Below are 23,235 nucleotides of genomic sequence, written 5' to 3' on the forward strand. Positions count from 1 at the left end.
TGTAATTCTCTGCCACAAGATGTGGTGACAGCCAACAACCTGGATGGCTTGAAGAGGGGTTTGGATAACTTCATGGAGGAGCGGTTGATCAACGACTACTAGTCGGAGGGCTGTGGGCCACCTCCAGCCTCAAAGGCAGGATGCCTCTGAGTACCAGTTGCAGGTGAGAGAGGGCCTGCCCTCAAATCCTGCCTGTGGCTTCCAGCGGCATCTGGTGGGCCACTGTGTGAAACAGGATGCTGGACTAGATGGGCCTCCTTGGGCCTGATCCAGCAGGGCTGTTCTGACGTTCTTATCTCAGGAGGGCCGAAGTTGAACAGCCTTGCATTAGAGAAACCAGGTGTCATGGTGCGAGCTTTGAACAGAGAGGTGCTGTCTCCCAATAATGCGTGGCCATCAAATGGCTTCCAGGGTTTGACACACTCACCCCCTGAATGGCTTCTAAGAATTGAGACGCATCTCCACTGTTCTACGTTGGCAAGTTTGCTGCTGGAACCGAAAATGGTGCTAGGTCCAACGTACCTATTTGAGACAGGAAAGAAAGTTAGCCAAAAGCAGTTTGTTTATTCATTTAACATGTTTACACTTTGACATCCAGTTAAGAGTCTGGATTCAGGAGAGGAAGGGAGGGCACTTACATTGCTCTCTTCCAAACCATGATCAGCTTGTCGTCTCCCCCTGAGGCCAGATACACCCCATTGTTTGACCACCGCACACAGTTCACACATGCTAGAAAAAGAAGAAGACAAGTAACATGACTGAGGAGAATAGAAAATGCAGTCCCAGAGAACAAGCACTTTTTTTTTTTTTAACACAGGAGCATGTCAGGGTTGCGTAGGATTCTCTGAATGGGTTAACACCCTTTGGGAGTCTCTGCGTGCATCAGATAACTGGACTGGCAGCTTATCTTCCTGCCGTGTCTGCACACCTGATCTCAGCTATGGAAACAGCTTAGGTTTCTACCTCAAAAACACTTTCATAAGAAAAGAGCTCTTAAGACATTCCTTAGAGTACAAGATATTAATTTAATTAAGAGTGTGAGGAAACAAGAGAGCTGGATTGCCAGACACATTTTTTTTTTTAAAAAAAAGGACAACAGAAGGATGCAGAAAAGTGATGCAATGTAAAGAAATCCAGCACGCACACTTTTTGAACTACACTTTTCTTCAAGGACATATTAAACAAAAGAGCCAGGTATTTAAGGCCACATCTCACCTTCACACAGGCTCGATAAACCGTCAGGGAGCTGCATGTGGGGTTATGGTAGTCACCAATGGCCCCCAGGCCTTACAATGAAGAACACAGCCATTGGTCCTTCTCTTGAACAAACCAACTGAAAAATACAGAGATGTATACTATGGTACCTAAATGATTGTCCATCTGACAGAGCATCTTGGGTACTTTCTCATTCTTCTCATCTTCCTCTTTGAGTACGGGAGTCATGTTCCATATCACCACCTTCCCAGAATCCTGTCCTAAGGAGAAAGGAGAATCAGCACACCATTTAGAGAAAAGCACTGGCATGTCCAGAGGGCACATTTAATTTATTTATATAAAATCTTTAAATGCCACCATACATCTCTGGGCGGTGCACAACAACAACACCACAAACCAGTGACTGTTGCTGGTGTCTGTCTTATGTTTCTTTTTAGACTGTGAGCCCTTTGGGGACAGGGATCCATCTTATTTATTTATTATTTCTCTGTGTAAACCGCCCTGAGCCATTTTTGGAAGGGTGGTATAGAAATTGAATTAATAATAATAATAATAGTAATAATAATAGTAATAATATTTTGGCAGTTCCAAAAGACCTTGAAGAGCACCTCAAAGAAATCACCATCAGCCAATTACAAAAAGCAGCTTTACTGGGAACAGCCTGTATTCTGCGACGGTATCTATAACAATTGACAATAAAATCCAGCCATCCCAGGTCCTTGGGAAGGACTCGATGTCTGGATAAAACAAACTGGTCAATAACACCTGTCTGACTGTGTAAACAAGAAATAATAATAAATCAAAGTAATAACAACAATACAAATTGAAGAAAATAAAAAATGATTAAAACATTAAAATCAATTAAAAACCAAAATTAGAAGTATTAAAACTGTAAATCTAATTAAAAGCCTGGGTGAACAAATGTGTCTTCAGTGCCTTTTTAAAAAGTGCCAGAGATGGGGAGGCTCTTATTTCAACAGGGAGCGCATTCCAAAGCCCAGGGGCAGCAACAGAGAAGGCCCGTCCCCAAAGAACCGTCAGACAAGCTGGTGGCTACTGTAGACGAACCTCTCCAGATGATCTCAACAGGCAATGGGACTCATGGCGAAGAAGACGTTAACATCTATACATCGCGAGGACGATAATCAAAGACTAACACCCTTCGTGTGAGCTTGCCAGCATCCAGCTAGCTGTTTATTCGAACTTATTTGCAAATTCATGCTTTTCCAGAAACTAACTATATGGAAACAAAGGTTACAGTCCAGAGTATAGCTGCACATACATTACATTTGCTAGAATTAATGGAACTTAGGGACATGCAGATGAGGGCTGGGTTCCAGATGAACACTCCAGACGACGAGAAAGTGGTACCCGAAACAGAGACAAGTAGCTAAACCAATGGCAAAAACTGGTATTTTAAGAACCAAAAGCGGCCAAATAACATTAAGATAGATGTCCATGTCCAGAAACAGCACTGTTCTTCATAAATTCCTTTCATTAGGAAAACATGTGGCCCTGCCCAAACAAATATAGCAAGGAGGGGAAACAAGTTAAAGAGGGGGCTCAAATCACACTTATTTTAAATTCTGTCAAGTAATACAGTGCTGATTTTAACACAGATTGCTTTGTATATCAGCAAGCAGAGAAAAGGAAGGTGGTCTTACAGAGATTTGGCTGTTATATAGCCACTGGTTCGTACTTCTGCTCTGGTTAGGGTAGTTCTAGGTTTTCTCTTCATTTTTATTGAGTATGTATGCAATCGTTAAAATTGGACTACAACTCCCATCATCCCCAGTGGCCAGTAGCAAGGGATTATGGGAGTGGTGGCCCAACACCTGCAGGAGGGCTGAAGTTATGCAGCCTTGAACTAGCCACATACCAAACACCAGAGTCCCACCTATTGAGTACTGCATTTCTAATACGTTCATTTCTGGTATAAGCAAATCTGAAACTTTTCAGAAGAAGAGAAGATCTGCACGCATACCTTGACCTCCAGTTGCAAACTTGGTCCCATCAGGATGGATATCAACTGAAAATATCGGCTTGCCTGAAAATAGGAGCAAGACAGGGAACGTGAGCCAGGCCGCTTCTGTACAGAGTTACAGATTATTTAGGGAACAAATCGCCCCCTCGGCTGGATGCTCAGCCATGTTACAGCACAGCCCAAAGCATCTAGAAGCCAGTTAACTGATCAAGTGGTTAAAAGGTTCACCCTTTCCGTTTCAGAACTTCCACGGTGACTTTTCAGCACCTAAACAGAGGATAACATTGCCCTGGTCCATTTTATTTCCATTTCAATATCACCTGTTCTCCAGCTTTAGGATAACGCACTATACAGACTCAAGCAAGATCAAGCATCCTTTGTAGTACTGGATGCTTCAAACAGATCCACAGCATCAGCGCTTCCTGTAACGGGCCTTGCCGGATGTTGACTACAGCTCCTGGCAAGCCCAGCTACAACGGCCTTTGACTGGGGGTTGTGGGAGCCAGCAACATTGTTGTTACAGGGAATGCTTCAAGTACTCAACACTGAACACAAGAATGACCCCCCGCCTGGAGTTCTAGGACAACAACTCAGGAGCGGCAAAAATAAAAAGATTTAGCACGAGGCCAGGGATGTGCACAATGCTTCATTATTGCTCTTCTTTCATAACATTGACGCAACCATGTGGAACAGCAGATCCTTGGCATTTGCATTTTGCCATGAGAGACATTGGAGTGGATCCAGAAGTGTCCTTCTGCCTGCAGGAAGCATCTTAAGAACGTAAAAGGAGCCTTGCTAGATCAGACCCAAGAAGGCCCCTCTAGTCCAGGATCCTATTTCGCACAGGGACCTATCAGATGCCTCTGGGAAGCCCACAACCAGGAGATGGGCATGCCACCTCTGCTGCCATTGCTCCCCTGCAACTGGTATCGGGAAGATCCTCACCTCTGAGGCTGGAGGGAGCCTATAGCCATCAAGACTAGTAGCCATTGATAGACCTGTCTGCCATGAATTGGCCTTAGCCCCTTTTGAAGCCATCCAAGCTGGTATCCATCACCACCACCCGTGGCAGAGACTTCCATGGATTGATTCTATGGATGGATGGATGGATGGATGGATGTGTGTGTGAGAGAGAGAGAAGAGCTGGTCTTGTGGTAGCAAGCATGACTTGCCCCCTTAGCTAAGCAGGGTCTGCCCTGGTTGCATTTGAATGGGGGACTGCATGTGTGAGCACTATAAGATACTTCCCTTAGGGCAGGGATCCTCAACGTTGGCCCCCCAGATGTTCTTGGACTTCAACTCCCATAATCCCCAGGCCCAGTGGCCTTTGGCTGGGGATTATGGGAGTTGAAGTCCAAGAACATCTGGGGGCCTGTCGTTGAGGAACCCTGCCTTAGGGGATGGAGCCGCTCTGGGAAGAGCATCTAGGCTCCAAGTTCCCTCCCTGGCAGCATCTCCAAGATAGGGCTGAGAGAGACTCCTGCCTGCAGCCTTGGAGAATTCACTGCCAGTCTGTGAAGACAATAATGAGCTAGACAGACCAATGGTTTGACTTAGTATATGACAGCTTCCTCTGTGTGTGGGGGGGGGAGGGGGGAGGACGTAATTCCTTTTGTTGGTCCTAAATTCCCTGGCAATCAGTTTCATGGGATGACCCCTGGTTCTAGTGTCGTGATCTTCTGCTCACGAAAGGGCTGTTTTACACCTCGCACTAGAAGGCTGTGCAAGAAATGAGAGCCAAGGACTTCCTTCTGCTGGCAGCACCTCTCATACCAGCCGACACAGGAGTGTTCCCAACAGGACCTGCCGACAACTGCATTGCTTCACTTCTGCACAAGTTTCTGCATGAGCATTTGTGGACTTGCACAGGCTGCCGTCTGCCTTCCCCTCTCGGTTCTTTGGATCCAGCCCTTTATGTTCTTGGCAGTCGTAATTTGCTCAAAAGGTACACGACACGCTACTGTTGGAATCTGCAGTAGCTACTTGCTCCACCGACTCCTCACCTTCCTTTGAGAGAGTTCTCTCTTTTATATCCTGTTGAGACAAGCCAAAGAGTATTTGCTCCTGTCTGGCGAAAATTGATGACTGTACAATTTGGCAGACAAACGAGGAGAGAAGGAAATCCGGGGGCCTCTTCTGAAATGTGACCAGTTAAGGAGGAAAAACAGCGCATCAACTGAAAGAAAACCCTAAAGAGCGACAGAAGTGTTGAAAACCCAAATTTGATCAAAATGGCCAGAGCTTGGTTCACATTTCTGCAAGCAGGCTAGCTGGGTCCATAATGAATAGTGTATATCATGCTTATATGTCCTAAGTATTCTAGAAAGCCTTGCAAAGAGCTGTTGAAAAGCCAGTGTGGCTGCACAGCAAACGATGGGTGTGCGGTGGAAAACTTTCCATTTCTGCTTAGGAACACAGGGTGCTGCCATCTACTGAGTCAGACCCTCGCTCCGTCTAGCTCAGTATTGCCTGCACTGACTGGCAGCAGTTCTACAAGGCTTACAGGCAAGTCTCCCTGGAAATGCCAGGGAGTGAACCTGGGGCCTTCTGCATGGGAAGGCTAGCAAGCAAGCGACTGTTACTTAAAAGATTTCAGGAGTGTCAAACATGCCGGAATTGTATCATAAGAATGTAAGAACAGCCCTGCTGTTCAGCATCCTGTTTCACACAGTGGCCCACCAGATGCCGCTGGAAGCCACAGGCAGGAGTTGAGGGCCTGCCCTCTCTCCTGCTGTTACTCCCCTGCAACTGGTACTCAGAGGCATCCTGCCTTTGAGGCTGGAGGTAGCCTGTAGCCCTCTGACTAGTAGCTATTGCTAGACCTCTCCTCCATGAAGTGATCCAAACCCCTCTTCAAGCCATCCAGGTTGTTGGCTGTCACCACACATTGTGGCAGAGAATTCCACAAGTTGGTTATGCGTTGTGTAAAAAAGTACCTCTGTTTGCTGGTCCTAAATTTCCTGGCCATCAATTTCATGGGATGACTCCTGATTCTAGTATGATGGGAGAGGGAGAAGAATTTCTCTCTGTCCACTTTCTCCACACCATGCATGATTTTATAGCCCCCTCTCATGTCTCCCCGCAGTCGTCTTTTCCCCCTAAACTAAATAGCCCCAGGTGTTGTAGCCTTGCCTCATAAGGAAGTTTTTTTGTGACAGTTCTGTGCCCCTCTTGGAGGTCCTTCTCAAGCACAAGGAGCAGTCACAGTGTATTTATTATACACAACTCTTCTAATTATTCTCAGCTCCTTGCTTAGTTTTATGGTATTTTTTTCTTGAAGCATAGCCCTTTATATTGGAGCCGGCACACAGGAACAGTTCTGCAGTTCCATATTATGAGGAATTGATTAATCAGCTCTTCTAAACATGCAATTTCAAGAGTATTTAACAAGAGCACATTTCTCTGGACTGAGAACAATGATATGCATTGCCTTAACTTTATCCACTGCAAGCAAACTGTCGGGACTCTTAACACTCACCTCCTAACCCAAGTACCTCCCTTAACAGAAGTTTTATTTGTTTTATGCCCAGCCCTTTTAATCTATAGTCACAAATGCATTTAAATATTTACATTCTGACAGTTTAAAGGTGCACGGCTAACTCTACATACAGGTTGAAAAACAATTATGATCTCCACCCATCATGGTGGAACGGGAAGATCTTGGTCCATAGCTCAGAGGAGAGCTGGCCTTGTGGTAGCAGGCATGCTGTGCCCTCTTTGCTAAGCGGGGTGTGCCCTGGTTGCATATGAATGGGAGGTTTCATGCATGAGCACTGTAAGAGATTCCCCTCGGGATGGGGCCACTCTAGGAAGAGCATCTGAGGTTCTCAGTTCCCTCCCTGGCATCATCTCCAAGGTAGGGTTGAGAGAGATTCCTATCTGCAATCTTGGAAAAGCTGTTGCCAGTCAGTGTGTAGACAATACTAGGCTAGGTGGATGAATGGTCTGACTCGGTATATGGCAGCTTCCTATGGGTAACTTATCTGCTTTGCATCCAGATGGTCCCAGGTTCAGTCCCTGGCAGCGTCTCCAGGTAGGGCTGGGGAAGACTCCTGCCCAAAACTCTGGAGTGCTGCTGCCAGTCAGTGTAGAGTAGACATTACTGAGCTAGACGGACCAATGGTCTGACTTGGTACAAGGCAGCTTCCTATACTCCTAACATAATTGATAAGGTACATATTATTCTTCTATATATTGATTATTGCATTTATATTCCACCATGATTCTTCCATGATGGATCTCCACCTCCCAGGACACCATCTGTCAGTCCTGGGATGGACGCAGCTTGGAAGCTGGACATCTTTGTTCTTTGTGTAATGGCACCCAGAACATGGGTCACCAGGCATCTTTGGCATGCACTTGCATGACACACATGGCACTGCAACACTTTTTAATCCACCCAAGCTTTCCTATATTTAACTGCTTTCCACTTTGATTTTATTTCATCTGCTGTTTTAAGGGCTGCTGGTTTTACAATTCTTATATTTGTTAAATTTGTTTTTAATCAGTTATAAACAGCCTTGGGGATCAGTTCTCTCTTTTTTTGGGGGGGGGAGATTTAAAATGGTTTAAATCAATATTCTCACCAAAACGTCTGCTAGTTCCCTTTCTCATGCACCAGTGGGGCCAGTGGTCCCTCTAATTTTTCTCATCTCTGTGCGGAATGAGTTTTGTTCTGGGCGGCAATATCAAGGCAGTGTGTGCACATGTGCATTCAGCGTGGGGCCTTCCTGATTCAACCTGAGCGGGATCTAAAATGAAATGAGTAGACATCCAAAAACTTGTGAGTGCACGCACATGCGCGTACCTTAGAGAGAACAGTGAGTGGGGCCCAGTGGTTTGTGTTCGAGTCCTGAAAAGTCACAACTCAAAAACTCAAGCAAACCGTGTGCATGTATTCTATAAAGCAGCAGATCAAGTCTCCCTAAAGCACTTGTGGACACAGAACGGCCCCTGCTAACTAAGCAAAGAGGCACCTTTTTAAAGTGGTGGTTCTCTTGATTGAGCAAGGGGAGAGCAACTGGCCCCATCCGTCCCCAACACAGCATCCCTCCAGTGGCTGTTGCTAGTGTCTTATGTTGCCTTTTTAGACTGTGAGCCCTTTGGGGACAGGGAACCATCTTATTTGTTTGTTGATATTTTTCTGTGTAAACCGCTTTGAGAACTTTTGTTGAAAAGCAGCATATCAATATTGGCAGTAGTATGCGAATCATGCCAAGAACATGCAAATAATGTCAAATGAATTGCAATCTCCATGCTTCTATTTAGACACCTAGGAGAACACTGACATCTCAAGCCTCTCACCTTCTCCGGGGTATTCCAAGGCTGAATTCCAAGTACTTTAACACGTAAGGAAAAGTGATGTGTGTCTAATGCTACCCCTATTTATAGGACTTCCACCTTATTGTTTTGCTACAGCAGTCAAGAGGTCCAGCACTGGAAAGAGACAGGTATACATCATCCTGCACACCTACCATCATTTTACAATCTGCTCTGCTGGCCAAATACCCTACAATTAACGTTCTCCCGAACAAGCGGTCTAGTTACAGCGATTTCCCTAATGACAGCTTCCCTTCGGTTTGGAATGCTAGTACAGCCCAGGCCAAAATGCACGGTAACAATCCAAGGTGGGGCAAACTAGCCTGAAGACACACTGGCCGCACCAGTCCCAACCACAACAAGCTGCAGGAACTGGCCTTTACTCTGTCAGGTCCCCCCCCCCCGGGGTACACATTCCTATGACTAAACACAGCATTAGCCCTTTGAGGAGTCATCATAACCAGACTCAAAATAATCTTTTCGACTATTCTGCTTGTATAGGAGTAGCCAACTAAAAGCTTTCAAGCTGCAGTTGGACTAGGACTACAACCACAACCATCCCCTGCACCATCATTTCAGAGCAGGGGGTGATGGGAGTTGTAGTCCAACCCTGGGCTCGCCACCTGCCGTTAGACAACATCGCCCACTTCTCATACCACAGAGGAGGGAGCGCGGCTTTTATCTGCCCTCCTCACAATATCCTCTCTCACCGTGACCCAAAGTGCTGTGCACATAGAGCAGCTAGAGGTCTCTGACCCTGGGTCATGGCATGAAGGCACAGGACGCAACCACCCGATCGTAACTAAAGCAATTCTGGGCCTGCTCGGGGCCTGGATGGAAAGCCATCTGGGGACCCCAAGCATACCGCCTTCCTGTGACAAAAGCAGAGCAAGACAAGTGGACTCAACAAAGGAGATCACCTTTCCATTTGTTTGTTTGTTTTGAAAGTCATTCTTAGGCATGCGTGCAATCCTTTCTCCAAACTAGGAAGCACATAGTATCAACAAAAACCATCTAGATCCAAGGTGTTTAGAAACGTGTCGCTTCCCATCATTGGCGACAACCTCAGTGTTTACCAAAGGGCTTCCAGAACTGTTACATTGCTGCCGTCTGGAAGCTACCAATTCGCCACAGTTAACCCTGTAAGAGGCAAAACCTAACACTCAGATAAGATACTGGCAGGCACCAAAGTATAAGCGAGTGGCGAAACATTTCTTTCTTTCCTTAGCATCTGCGACCAGCCGTTTTTGTCTACCTCTTTCAACGCGAACAAGCAGCCAAAACAGGCTTGCTCCTACTGGGCTGCCCCAGAGCAGATATGCCAACTTGTGTATTCTCAACAGCAAGCTTCAACAGTGATATCAGCTTGTGTCTGCACACCAGCAAAGTATTCCTGTGACAGGTAAATGATATAGCAGCCGGGTGAACTTTTGCAGCTATATTCCTGGTCTCCCTTCCTTAAAAAACAAGAATGTTCTTTTTGTTTTTCCACACAGAAATCCCGAGTTAGCCGGAAAGCGGTTAATCCCAGTTTAGATGTTATTTACCCAAGCAATGGCGCAGTGGGGAAATGCTTGACTAACAGGCAGAAGGTTGCCAGTTCGAATCCCCGCTGGTACTATATTAGGCAGCAGCGATATAGGAAGATGCTGAAAAGCATCATCTCAGACTGCGCGGGAAGAGGCAATGGTCAACCCCTTCTGTGTTCTACCAAAGACAACCACAGGGCTCTGTGGGCGCCAGGAGTAGAAATTGACTTGACGTGGACCTTGCTTAGCAAAGGGGACAATTCATGCTTGCTGCCACAAGACCAGCTCTCCTCCTATTTTCAATAAGCAAAGTTGTGTTCGCCATCTGTAAAACGAGGGTTTTCCCATGTTCTATGCAGGCATGCTCAACTTCTATTGACTGATTGATTAAATGCCGTCAAGTTGGTGTTAACTCTTAGTGACCACATAGATTGATTCTCTCCAGGATGATTTGTCTTCAGCTTGGCCTTCAAGGTCTCTCAGTGGTGCATTCATTGCTGTCATCGAGTCCATCCACCTTGCTGCTGGTCATCCTCTTCTTCTCTTGCCTTCAACGTTTCCCAGCATTATGGACTTCTCAAGGGAGCTGGGTCTTTGCATTATGTGTCCAAAGTAGGATAGTTTGAGCTGGGTCATTTGTGCCTCGAGTGAAAATCCTGGATTAATCTGTTCTATGATCCATTGGTTCATTTTCCTAGCTGTCCATGGTCTTCTCAAGAGTCTTCTCCGGCACCCAAGTTCCAAAGCGTCAATACTTTTTCTAGCTTGCTTCTTCTTGCTTCCATACCAGGCCTAAAACCAGCCTGAAAGGTTTGCTGCTCAACCCAACCAACAATGCTTATCCATTAAAACCACTTCTTTTCATTCCAGTTTTGGAATGGACACAGGAGACAGTCTTGGAACTCTTCCTACTCAGCCTCTACCCCTAGAGAGGCAACAGCTTTTGATCATCAAGAGGCAGATCGTGCCTTTGGTATCACCTCTTTTGCATGCCACTCTTTATGTACATACATGAACAGGGATTAAATCTCTGTCTTCACTCAGATCAGCTTCCCAACGAGCTCTTAAAGCCAATCTCCCATACTATATTTAAGGCATACTTAAAACAGAAGAGCTTTTGCATTGTTCCTTTTGTAAACTCTGATCTTAAGAGTTTGCAGCTGACCCTTTGCAAAGCTTATTTAGCACAGTGCAAGAAAGTCTGGGCTCATTTTGGTTTCCCAGCTGAACAGATCATGTAAGACAAAAACATTATGCTGTTTATCATCACAGACCACAATGTTTTGCAAAACAAATGGTAGAAATACTTTGTAGGGCTTGAAGTCAAACTGTTTAGTCTGAAGCAGCATTAAAGGTGGCAAGACGAGATACAAAGCGAAAGAGGGAGATTATCCCCGATATTGACAAACCAGCCCTGAAAACGAGCCTGCAATGCCAAACAAGACCAGTAAGAATGAAGTCAATTTCACCGAAATTAGTGTAAAATAAGATCCAAGAAATAATGCTTTGGATTGGGCTGGAAACAGAATTGGCAGCTCTCTCAGGTTACCTCCAGCAAGGGCAGAAAAATGTCTCCAACTTGGTCATGATCTACATGGAGAGGAGAGCTAGTCTTGTGGTAACAAGCATGAACTGTCCCCTTTGCTAAGCAGGGTCTGCCCTGGTTTACATTTGAATGGGAGACCACATAGGAGCGCTGTAAGATATTCCTCTTAGGGGATGAGGCTGCTCTGGGAAGAGCAGCTGCCTGCTTGTATGAAGAAGGTTCCAAGTTCCCTCCCTAGCACCTCCAGGTACAGCTGAAAGAGACTCCTGCCTGCAACCTTGGGGAAGCCGCTGCCAGTCTGGGTAGGCAATACTGAGCCAGGTGGACCAATGGTCTGAGTCGGTAGAAGGCAGCTTCCTATGTTACATCCTCACCCTGCTAGTCAGACCAGAACCTAATGGTCACAGGACAGCACCTGCAGATCAATGAACAGAAATCTCCCAGAGAGTAAGATGGCTAAGGTGAACCAAGCACCTGCTAACTAGGTAAAGAGACACTTTTTCAAGCAGTGTTTGTTTTATATATAGCAGGGGGGACGCAAGGGCCCCTGTTCACCCCAGCAGCCGTTGCTGGTGTCTGTGTTTCCTTCTGAGCCCCTTTAGGACAGGGATCTATTTTCTCATTCCTTCTGCTCTGTAAACCACTCTGAGAACCTTTCTGCTGAAAGGCAATATATGCATTTTTCAATAAAACAATCAAGGCAATTAATGGTGGATTCCACCTCACCCCGGTCAACAGAGGACTATTAAAGACATATTTTTATCCTGCCCTTCTTTCAAGGAACTCAAGGCAGCATGTGTGGTCTCCTTCATATTATCCCCACAACAATCTTGCAAGGTAGGTCAGGCCGTGGGAGACTGACTGGCCCCAAACCCTTCACCAAGTTAGTTGAAGTACTGAGTCCCTCCCAGCTTCTCTCTCCAGTTCAAAGTTCTGAGATAACAGAGCTGGGAAAAACCTCTGGCTTGGAGAGCAGACCCCAGACGATACTACGAAAGAGAGACAGAGACCAATGGCCTAACTGAGCATCAAGCGGCTCCATACGACATAATCCTGGAAGCCCCTACCTGCAGCCTCATGTGCTGAGACTGCAACGCTATGCACAGGACAGGAGTCACTCCCATCGAACACAATGGACAGAATCCGGACCAAGTCCTGCTGTAGTTAAAGGGACTAAAATCAGCCACTAAGACTTACTTCTGAGCGACTTTGAACTGCCATGGGAGGGTTTGCACCATAGCTCAGCGACACTGCAGTGTGCACTCACTCTAACCAACTCCAGCCAGGGCCCGCCACACATGCTCAGAGTCCTCCACTCCCCCAGTTCCCAGGCCCCAAAGCACAGAAGCCACCGAGAGCGGCTACCAGCCCGAGCATGCAACCCAGGGCCAGCAGCAGCAGCAACTTGGCGGGCAGCACCGGTCAAGCCCTCGTCACCTTAGGCACCAGAGGATGGGGTGGAGGAGAGTGGTACTGTGGTTTTGCTCAGAGGCACCCCCGCAGCTACTCAAGCCCACACCATGGCTAGGGCACTCTGCACACGCTCAAGGCCCTCCACTCCCCTCCCCTCCACGCCTCAATCCCCCAAGCCGCCCCCCCCCCCCCGCCAAGACCCCAGCGGGACAGCCCCACCCCGCTCTGGGCCGGGGGCGCTCTGTACATGCTCAGGAGCCCCGCCCCGCCGCTGCTCACCACTGTGGTTGACCCACGTCGGCTTCAGGAGCTTCATTTTGGGCCGCCGCCGCCTCTTCCTCCTCCTCCTCCGCCTCGTCCTCCTCCCGCCGCTGGGACCCCGGGGCCTCCGTGTTGGGGACGGCGACTGCGGGCCGAGGCAGGCGCTGCACCCCGCGGAAGGGCTGGGCGGGCGGGAGGGCGAGCCTCAGAGCCCCGCCGCCGCCGCCGCCGCCGCCTGCTGGTCCGCCTCCCGGCCCCGCGTCCCGCCAGCTGCCGCCTCCTTCCCCTCAGGGCCGCTCCATCCCTCCGGCCCGTCCTTGCCCCGCCGTCGCCGCCGCCCGCGCCCTCCTCCACCGGCCCTTCGCCCTCCACCCGGCCGCATCCCCCGCTCCCGGCGGCTCCCCGGCAACGCCGGAAGTCAGTGGAGGGCAACGACCTAAGCGGCCCGGCGGGAAACAAGAGGCGGCGAGGAGAGGGCCGCGGCGCGCCGGCGTGGCGAGTGGGAGGCGCCCCGGAGCCCCCAGCCCTGCCCGGTGGCCCTTGGCTGGAGCGCCGGAGGGGAGCAAGCTCTGCCCTCGGGGTGGTTTGATTTTATTTTATTTTATTTTATTTTATTTATTTATCGGGGGGGGGGGCTGCAGCTTGCAACTCCCACCCCCACCCATCAAGTGATGATGACCCATCCACACCCCTCCTCCAGCCGCCATCACGTGTGTTGGCAGGGGAGGAAGGGAGTGCGACAGTCCCATGACCCACAGCATCTGGGGGGCAGCATCTTGGACTCTGAGCTGCTGCTGCTGCTCCTCCCCACACCTTTAGAAGTGGATTCTCCAAAGAAGAAGTAGCGAGAATTCAGCAAGAGGTTAACATCTCCTATCTGCCAGATGCGGACACAACCAGGGAAAGGGAAACAGAGTAAGAGGGGCTGTCCTTCATTTCAAAGAGAAAGGATATCCTTCCGAGATGGGATGTCTTCCAGCAGCACCATCAAACGTAGGAACATAGGAAGCTGCCATAGACTGAGTCAGACCATTGGTCTATCTCGCTCAGTATTGTCTTCACAGACTGGCAGCGGCTTCTCCAAGGCTGCAGGCAGGAATCGCTCTCAGCCTTCTCTTGGAGATGCTGCCAGGGAGGGAACTTGGAGCCTTCTGCCCTGGATGTTTGTGTGTGCGTGATATGAGGATGCCAATAGTTAATAAAACCATTGAAGTGGAAGACTCGAGAAATTTGGAGTTGTTGGGTTAATTTCTCCATCAGTGCAATATTCCACAGATTATGTGCCAGTGCTCTATAATACTGGATGGGGAAGGTGATGGGGATGGAGCCGCTCTGGGAAGAGCATCTAGGTCCCAAGTTCCCTCCCTGGCAGCATCTCCAAGGCAGGCTGAGAGCGATTCCTGCCTGCAACCTTGGAGAAGCCGCTGCCAGTCTGTGAAGACAATCCTGAGCTAGATAAACCTGTGGTCTGACTCAGTATACGGCAGCTTCTGATGTTCCGATGGATCTTTCCAGTGATAAGCAATTTTCATTCTGGCCGCCGCTAAGTTATAGACCAAGAAGTCTTAGCGATGAATGGCTTTCTCTTCTGACTGTATCTCTAATAAAGCGAGATGGGGATCTGGCTGTAAGTTGTATCCCAGTAGTGGCAGGTAGTTCTGCAAAGACTCAGACGGGCACTTTTAAATGGTGATTAGTTCAATGGCCCTGGCCGCGGAAGCTGTTGCAGCTCGGAACCTTTGTTACTGGGCTCGGGAGCTGGAGGGAGACCAATCGCGGGGGACCGCGGTGCACTGCCGGATGTGTCCCCCTTTGGGACAGAGAAGGCTCGTTTGCTGCAGCGGCTCTTCGAGGCAGGGGGCCCATTGGAAACATGTTGGCGCAGGTTGCATCCTCCAAGGTGTTGAGCCTGCTTCGCAGCAGGCCCGGAAGCTCTTTGCTTAGGTAGGTGGCAGCGGGAAAAGGTGGCTTCCCCCCAGCCTGCCTCCTCGGATTCTTTCAGCTATGGACAGATTAATAATATGATAAATTTACTCCAGTATCCTCTTTCCAGTAGTGGCTAGCCTTTAGTTTCTCTCTCTCTCTCTCAGGTCTCTTTTGACGAAGCTCGTCAAAAGCCAGGGCTGGGAAGTGATCCTTTGCCTTCCTCCCAGGAAATGGCCTTCAGGGATAGACTGCTTCTCGACATGGAGGTTTTATTCTCAGCTAACAGGGTTAACAGCTACTGGTGCAGTGGTAAAAGTAAAGTTGTGTCGTCCAGTCTGTGTCGATGCCTGGTGACCACAGAGCCCTGTGGTTGTTTTTGGTTGAATACAGGAGGGGTTGACCATTGCCTCCCCCCATGCAGTAGGAGATGATGCTTTTCAGCACCTTCCTCTATCACTGCTGCCCGATATAGGTGTTTCCCAGTGGGGATTCAAACCGGCAACCTCTGGCTTGCTAGTCAAGCTACTTCCCTGCTGTGCCATTAGGTGGTAGATATGCAGATATATCTAGCTGGAGATATAGACCACCAGCAAAGTGTGTGTTGGCTGGAGGCATGGATGGTAGCACTGATAAAGGTGTCCTCTTTTAATATGGCAGATTATGAGCAGTTTAGTCCTTCAGTACATCAGTAGGGCAAAACAAGTCACACACGAAAGGACTTACTGTGATGACAGTATCTATAATCTTATAATTTTTCAATATTCCTGATCTTTTGACTGCAATAAATTGACTGACTATAATTTTAAGTATGGAATGGAAATCAGGTCTCTAGTGCCTGGTGGCCATTTTTTCTTTCTTTCTTACTCAACCACTTCAATTTCCAGAGGGGGTATAGCAAAATAAAAGAATACGGAGTCTTATATTTCCTTAAAACAGCTTATTAGGTTCAGGTTTTGAGAAAGCTTATATGATGGTGCTCTTTGATGTTCCCAAAAGCATTTCTTTCCTTCCAAACACACAAACTGAAAGCAGGATTGACTGCAAATGGTTTTCAGTCAAACAAATAACTCTGCTCTCATAAACAAAGGGGAAAGGAATTCTGTCCATAAAAAGTTTGTAATAAACAGAATTCCTGAAATGAACAGCACAGACAGAGGGCTTTCCTATGGAAGGAGGACAATAAGCTTTTCTCTCACCCTTTTCAACATGGTCCTGACAGTTCCAAAGTGCTCCCCTCTCTCCCCTCTCTCCCCATTTAGTGCAGGCTGGACAGTGCTGGAATCTGCCCCATCTTCTGTTGATTGGCATAATGACTCTCCTCTGCACCCTCACCCAACACCACAGTGCTAGATGTGATCCTATTTTGGCAACTACCTCTTTCTGTGATCCACTTTGCTACAGGCAGAGGGCATGAGTTTTCTCAGTTCAGCTATCTTTGTTTCATCTGTGGACTACTTTAGATACTGCTTCATCCAGTACCAGTATTAATATTTGCATTAGAAAAACAATGTCCCTGGAAAGTGACAACTCAAGAATGCTTTCTTTTCTAAGTCCTTGCATCTTAAACCTGCTGCAAAGATCAGCTTCCCAATATGTGCCTCAGCTAAAAAAAAAAAACACCAAAGAAAAACCCCACACTGCCACCATTTGCACATTATACTCTTTCCAAAGCTCAAGTAGGAAAAGATAATGTGTGAAATCACCCTGAGTTACATATATGGTTTAGATTTGTTAGGGGAATTTTACTGTGGCAAAGAACCTCCATGAGTATCAGTTTCTTTTTTGCCCCCCCAAAAGAAAGGCTCAAAGGTTTCTTAAGGCTTACTGGTTATCTTGCTTATTCTGATTTAATTGATCTAATATATATATTGATTAATTTTTCCATAGCTCTATAGTTCGAGAGAACCACTGGCAATCTTCACTTCTGACACTCAGAGCCGTTCTGCCCATGAGGTAATGTTATTTATATTCTAACTTTTCAAAGGTTAGAATATCCACCTTCTCCATGCCCATGTGTTAAATTAGAGGAAACTGTAAATATCTATTCTTAGAGAATAAAACTACCAACTACCTGTTGTTGTGCTGAGAAGATCTACAGTGCCTTTGCACATACAAAGTGTTTCATAATTGATACATTATGGATTCCTTCCTTGACCATCTGTGATACATTCAGGGACTGTGACTTGAACAGGGTCACCCAGTAAGTTTTATGGCTGAGGGAGGATTTGAATCCACACCTCCCACTTCATACCACCGCACTGCATGTAGAGACATCTGAGGGGCTCACAGTTCATCCCATAAAATATATAATGCAAAACATTTTTGGATCAATCTGTCTGCTTCAGAGCCATTTCTGTGACGGTCTCAGAAGCACTGTTGAGATGTAGCAGTGAATGATATTATCTTCACTCACACTGAGTGATGATAATATACATATTCAAGCTCCCTGTTTGGAAGACCTTCGGGAAATGTAAGGTATTACTGTGTTATGCATAGATAATTGGAGATAAGGAATTTTTGAGCGGGTTTATTTTTGGCCATTAGAGCAGAACCAAGGAAGAAGAAGAAAGTGGATCCAAAGAGAGACATTGCCATAAAAGAGCGAATGAGGAAGAAGATAAAAAAACTGGAAAAAGCCTCGCAGGAAATGATTCCCATTGAAGACTTTATAACACCAGCCAGATTCATGGATGAAAAAAGGTAATTGCAGGGAAATGTTTGGTTACTGTGCAGCCAGAATATATTTGTGCATTGTTTCAGGGTAACAACCCCATGATGATATTTTATTGTAAGCCATCTTGAGCATTTTTTTTCTAATGTTTTACAGAAGAGTGGGGCAAAAATATTTCAAATAAAATAAAAACTGAATGTGCATTATGTAAACAAAGATATAATTTGGTGATAATTTAGTATCACGTTGGTAATACTAAATTATCACCAATAATATACAATTGATAATTGTGATAATTTAGTATCACGTTGGTGTTCATTATCACCAGTGAGCTACTAACAGATTTAGTGAAAAATCTTCCATAACGCAAGTCTAGAACTCTGCTGTGACATGCCAACAGTTTAACTCAGTATTTACTGAGAAGTCGACTTCTTGGACTTCATTTCCCCTTGTTGGAAGACTCGACAGGTTACTTTGGCGTGCAATAATGCCCTCTTGCGATCTCACTTTTTAAAACAAGGATAGTAGCTCAGGATTGCGCATAGGTTTATAGACTCTTCCGTCCCAATGGTGCTAAATAAAGTGTTCCGTTTGTTTTACACTGGCAGGGTCCGAGAGACCTCCCCTCTGTCCTTTGAGGAGAGTGAAAGGCGAGCTTTGCTGATGAAGAAGTGGACTCTATACAAGCTAGGGCAGAGCAAGGCCGAGAGGAACACCATCCAGTCCTTACTGAAAGCCCAAGAAGAGGCATTGAAAGAACTGCGCTTCGAGTCGGAGCCATTGTACCAGGCCGCAATTCGACGGGATGATGGGCTCTTCCCTTTTGAGAGGGCGGAGCCTATATTCACTCCGCCGCTGCCTGTCTATGAGGCTCCCGACGGAAAATGCAACGACGTCACCAAAGTATATACGCAGTGATGTGGGAAGCTTGCTGCACGACACGTGGAAGATGCTGCGTCGAGTAAAGGCAAACCGATGGATCTAGTCTGGTCATCCGTTCATTCTGAAGTATCAGTTGCGTGTGGGTGTTTGATGGGTCCTTCTCAAAACAAATAGAATACACAGTAAGGTTAATTTAGCCTGGAGGAGACTTGGGGAAGCCAGGATCGCCGTCTCCAAATATCTGAAGGGCTGTCACTTCGTAGGAGGAGTGTCCTCTTTGCTAAGCAGGGTCTGCCCTGGTTTGCATTTGAATGGGAGACTGCATGGGAGCACTGTAAGATATTCCCCTTAGGGGATGGGGCCACTAGGAGTAGCATCTGCATGCTTCCATGTAGAGGGTCCCAAGTTCCCTCCCTGGCTTCTCCAGATAGGGCTGAAAGAGACTCCTGCCTGTAACCTTGGAGAAGCTGCTGCCAGTCTGGGTAGTAAATACTAAGCTAGATGGACCCATGATCTGACTCAGTAGAAGGCAGCTTCCTATGTTCCTATGACTTGTGCTCTCTGTTACTCCAGAGGGCAGAACTGGAACCAATGGGTTGACATTACAAGGAAGCAGAATTGCGGTTTAACAATGGAGCAGTCTCCCTCAAGCAGTGGTAGGCAATCCATTGCTGGAGGAGTTCAGACCAGGGCTAGCAGCCATCTCCAAAGTCCCTTCCACCTTGAAAATGCTGCTATTCTAGTTGCCACTACTACTGAAGTGTCAGTTCTGTCACAGAGAAGCCTAGCCTGAGCAGGCTTAACTGAGCAAATGTAGCATATGTGACCCATGAGAGACGCAAGAAGATACACTTTGCTGATGAGAGAAGAGCTCTTCTTGTGAGACTAAACAGCCCCATGGTCTCAGCCAGCAAGATTCATCCTTTCACAGTCCTGGCTCACACACCGTATTATAATGGCAGAGTACACGGAGGCAATTCTCACGACTGCCAGGGCTTTTGGATCAGATTAGCAAGGGAGGGAGTGGATCGACTGAGCACATTGAAGGACTCGTAGCGAACACTAAAAATGTCATCGTATCTCCAAACGGAGCTTTTAGCATATGACTAAGTACAAAGGTTCAGGGCAGATTAATTTATATTTAAGAAAAAATCAGACACAACCATGTTGAGGTATATGATTCCTGGGAGTTTAGAATTACGGCTGGGGTCTTTTCTAGTTAACAGTTTTGGGAGCCCATCTTGAGGTATTGTGCATGTCTCACAGGCTGTATTCCAGGACCTCACTTGGGTTTGTCCTCAGAAAGGGGCAGGTACCAGTCTGTTGGAGGATTTTTCCTCAGATTCCACACCGGTATATGCTTCTGTTTCTCTTTCACTCGCTCTCTCTCACTCTGACAAAGGGAATCCTGGAATAGACAGAATCAGTAAGCAAGAGGTTAACTTTTAGTACAACCCTAGACCCACCATAGCCACCTAATGGTGCAGCAGGAAATGCCTGACTAACAAGCAGAAGGTTGCTGATTCGAATCCCCGCTGATATATTTCCCAGACTATGCAAAACACCTATATCGGGCAGCAGCGATACAGGAAGATGCTGAAAGGCATCATCTCATACTGCGTGGGAGGAGGCAATGGTCAACCCCTCCTGTATTCTACCAAAGGCTCTATGGTCGCCAGGAGTCAACACCGACTCGATGGCACAACTTTAGACCCACCATGTGTCTGAGGTGGCTTCATGGACACATGGATTAAATCAGCCATTGCACATACATCTGTGTATTGCATACAAACTTTTATCCACAATACAGAGTGCTTTGAACAGGTTTTATAAACCTGACAGTCAATCTGTCAGCAAAGCAGAAGAGCATTTGCATACAGAAGGTCCCAGGTTCATCCCAGGACTTTGGCACCATCTCCAGGTAGAGCGGGGAAAGACTTGTAACCTTGGAGAAGCCGATGCCAGTCTGTGTGGACAATAATGATCTAGACCAGGGATTCTCACCGTTGGGTCCCCAGATGTTATTGGACTTCAACTCCCATAATCCCCAGCTCCAGTGACCTTTGGTTGGGAATTATGGGAGTTAAAGTCCAATAACATCTGAGGACCCAACGTTGAGAATCCCTGATCTAGACGGACCAAGTGTCGGATTTGGTATATGGCAGCCAGCATACCCTCTAACAGGGAATTTCAGATGTTGTTGACTACAACTCCCAGCATCCCTAGCTATGATGGCCTTTGGCTGGGAATTATGAGAGTTGTAGTCAAGAACATCTGGGATTCCCTGTTAGAGGGAACATTGATGGCAGCTCCCTCTGTTCGTATCCCTACTCGGCAGTTTGACATTATAAAATAGTTTTGGGGTCTAAGGAAAAGACGCTCGTGATGGCCTTTTAATCATATCTTAGCCAGCATACCTTAGCCACCGCACTTTTTGTTTTCTCCCACTCTCGGCAGTTCCTGTAGTCCGTCTTCCACTGCCCGCAGGAAGGGGCCTTCCCGTAGGTATAGTAGTGATGAAAGAGGTTCCGGATACTCTTGCAGTGTTTCCATTCAGTCCAGTAATCATCGCAGGCTCGTGGAGGCTGCCCAACACAACACACAAAAGCAAAAGAAATGGCCCCTCATCTGTGCAAGGAAGGAGGAACGCGGGAATAGCAAGCTGGGATGAGCACGGAACCGTTCGACGCTCCGTTCTAGGAGCGCCGAACCGGTTCCGGCAACCGGCATTCGAACCGGTTCGGAGGAACTGGGGTCGCTTTAAGGGGCAGGAAAGCGCTGCCTACCTGCCACCCCACCCCACTGGTGCTCCTACAAAAAGCAGGTGCGTGGGGCTGCAGTGTATCTCCTTGCAACCAGGAGCAGCGTCACCACGCAAGTGACCGACATGCATGCCGACTCTCCTTCCCCGGACTGACATCTCTCAGGGATGCTGCAGCAGTTTCCTGCGCCACGCAGGGGGAGAAGACCTCCCTGGCCCCTTCCAGCTCCAAGTTAACTCTAGGAGTCTATAGAAGGGAAAGCTAGGCAGAATCCCGATAGCCAAATATCTGACTAGGGAAGGAGGAGCCGACTGGTTCTCTGTTGCCTCCCAGGGCAGGGCTAGAAATGGCAAGGAAGGAGATTTAGGCTAGAGGCCAGGAGCAGGAAGGATTTCCTGGCTGCAAATGATGTGGAGACCGTGGAACGGCCTGCCCCATGCAGTTGATGAGAACAACACCGAATAATAACTTTAGGGGTAAGAAGGTCTGTAGAAGAAAACACGCGGTTAGAAGCACATTAGCAGGCAGTCGTGGGCTCTCCTTCGCGGGAAGGCTGCCTGTCAGGGATGCTGTCGCAGTTTCCTGCATACTGAGAAGAGGGTTGGACTAGAAGACCTCGAGAGGGCCGTTTCAGCTCAGTGAAATATGCACAGTGTGCATATTCTCTACTGGGTCCTCCGCTCAGACGACTGCAATTAAGAAGGGCTCCCCGCCCCCCAAGGGCCCCTTAGATCCCCCCCACTCCGTCTCTTCGCATCCCGGCCTCTCTTACCCTCCACGGCCCGCCGCCATCCATGCTGCCTCCCCAGCCCCGCCTCCCACGGTAGGAAGAGCCAATCCGCAAGATGCGCTTTGTGACGGATCGTAGTCTCCGCCAATCACCGTCGCCCGGGCTGCGCGACGCGCTCCCCGCGGTAGTGAAGGGCCGTTGAAGTCCAAGAGGCACAGTCTGACTCGTTCTGCCTAAAGACTTCCGGTTGCCGTTGCTGGTCGTCGGCTCCCTGCGCGGGGAAGACGTGATGTCAATACCATATTTACCCGAATGAAAGTCCTCTCTGAATTCAAGACGATACCTTCAGAAACAGGAGTTAAATACAGCTTACACCTGTATTTTCCCAGGAGTTAATTTAAGATGACCCCCCCACTCCCAATTTTTAACATCAAAGAAGGTGATGGAAAACTTACTCTTGGACTATGGTAAATACGGTATGGATTCTTGTGGGGGTGGTTTACAGGGTCTTTCTTCCCCAGGGCTTAATTTTTTAAAAAAAGTCAAATGAACTTTTTTATTTGGCAGTGTGAGAGCAGAGCTGGTCTTGTTGGTAGCCAGCATGAATGGTCCCCTTTGCTGAGCAGGGTCCACACCCTGGTTTGTATTTGAATGGGCAACTACATGTATGAGCATTGTAAGATATTCTTCTTAGTGGGATGGGGGGGCCTCTCTGGGAAAGGCAGCTGCATGCCTGCAGAAGGTTCCACGTTCCCTCCCAGGCATCTGCAAGATAAGGTTGAGTGAGACTCCTGCATGGAACTGTGGGAAGGCCACTGCCAGTCCGGGTAGACAATACTAAGCTAGAGAGACCAATGGTCTGACTCAGCATAAGGCAGCTTCCGAGGTTCCTAAGCATCTTAAACCATGTGTGTGCAGGGGAGGGCTCCAGTAGTTTTTAATGGTGGAAATTCAACAGCTGAGGATGCAGCAATGGAGCTGACATCTCTAGTGTCTA

At 47.7% G+C, this 23,235-nt stretch overlaps 3 protein-coding genes across 4 annotated transcripts in view; 1 reads left to right on the forward strand and 2 right to left on the reverse strand.

Annotated features, from left to right (window-relative positions):
• The window catches only part of LOC128338003 (protein HIRA), a 47,082-nt gene extending 33,390 nt beyond the window's left edge, over window positions 1-13,692 (reverse strand). The window contains exons 1-5 of the mRNA XM_053279861.1: window positions 13,286-13,692; window positions 3,200-3,262; window positions 1,365-1,475; window positions 639-729; window positions 428-522 (exon numbers count right to left, since the gene is read on the reverse strand). Of these exons, the coding sequence (XP_053135836.1) occupies window positions 428-522; window positions 639-729; window positions 1,365-1,475; window positions 3,200-3,262; window positions 13,286-13,322 (397 nt within the window). The 5' untranslated portion in view covers window positions 13,323-13,692. The remainder of the gene's footprint in view (window positions 1-427; window positions 523-638; window positions 730-1,364; window positions 1,476-3,199; window positions 3,263-13,285) is intronic.
• A 270-nt stretch (window positions 13,693-13,962) lies between these two features.
• Window positions 13,963-18,844, forward strand: MRPL40 (mitochondrial ribosomal protein L40). Of its 2 annotated transcripts, none has more exons than XM_053279863.1 (4): window positions 13,963-14,182; window positions 17,081-17,146; window positions 17,738-17,893; window positions 18,473-18,844. In XM_053279863.1, the coding sequence occupies exons 2-4, from the start codon at window positions 17,142-17,144 to the stop codon at window positions 18,780-18,782; spliced, it is 471 nt and encodes a 156-aa protein (XP_053135838.1). In that variant the 5' UTR covers window positions 13,963-14,182; window positions 17,081-17,141; the 3' UTR covers window positions 18,783-18,844. The 2 variants fall into 2 exon arrangements, with proteins under 2 accessions (XP_053135838.1, XP_053135837.1); XM_053279862.1 differs by lacking the exon at window positions 13,963-14,182 and adding an exon at window positions 15,026-15,211.
• A 1,021-nt stretch (window positions 18,845-19,865) lies between these two features.
• C15H22orf39 (chromosome 15 C22orf39 homolog) lies at window positions 19,866-22,425 on the reverse strand. Its single transcript, XM_053279864.1, has 3 exons — window positions 22,281-22,425; window positions 21,164-21,331; window positions 19,866-20,154 (listed from the first exon to the last, which is right to left on the reverse strand). Exons 1-3 carry the CDS (start codon window positions 22,302-22,304, stop codon window positions 20,029-20,031), a joined length of 318 nt encoding a protein of 105 aa, XP_053135839.1. The 5' UTR covers window positions 22,305-22,425; the 3' UTR covers window positions 19,866-20,028.
• Window positions 22,426-23,235: the final 810 nt, after the last annotated feature.

The sequence above is a fragment of the Hemicordylus capensis genome, chromosome 15 (assembly GCF_027244095.1).
Source record: "Hemicordylus capensis ecotype Gifberg chromosome 15, rHemCap1.1.pri, whole genome shotgun sequence".
Taxonomy (NCBI): Eukaryota; Metazoa; Chordata; class Lepidosauria; order Squamata; family Cordylidae; genus Hemicordylus; species Hemicordylus capensis.

Coding starts and splice junctions, on each gene's coding strand:
- MRPL40 (XM_053279862.1), top strand. CDS start 15,141: ATGTTGGCGCAGGTTGCATCCTCCAAGGTGTTGAGCCTGCTTCGCAGC. Junction 15,212..17,080: donor CCCGGAAGCTCTTTGCTTAG/GTAGGTGGCAGC, acceptor ATTTTTCCATAG/CTCTATAGTTCGAGAGAACC. Junction 17,894..18,472: donor AGATTCATGGATGAAAAAAG/GTAATTGCAGGG, acceptor TTACACTGGCAG/GGTCCGAGAGACCTCCCCTC.
- C15H22orf39 (XM_053279864.1), bottom strand. CDS start 22,304: ATGGATGGCGGCGGGCCGTGGAGG. Junction 21,332..22,280: donor ATGGCGGCGGGCCGTGGAGG/GTAAGAGAGGCC, acceptor TGTGTTGGGCAG/CCTCCACGAGCCTGCGATGA. Junction 20,155..21,163: donor CAAAAAGTGCGGTGGCTAAG/GTATGCTGGCTA, acceptor TGTCTATTCCAG/GATTCCCTTTGTCAGAGTGA.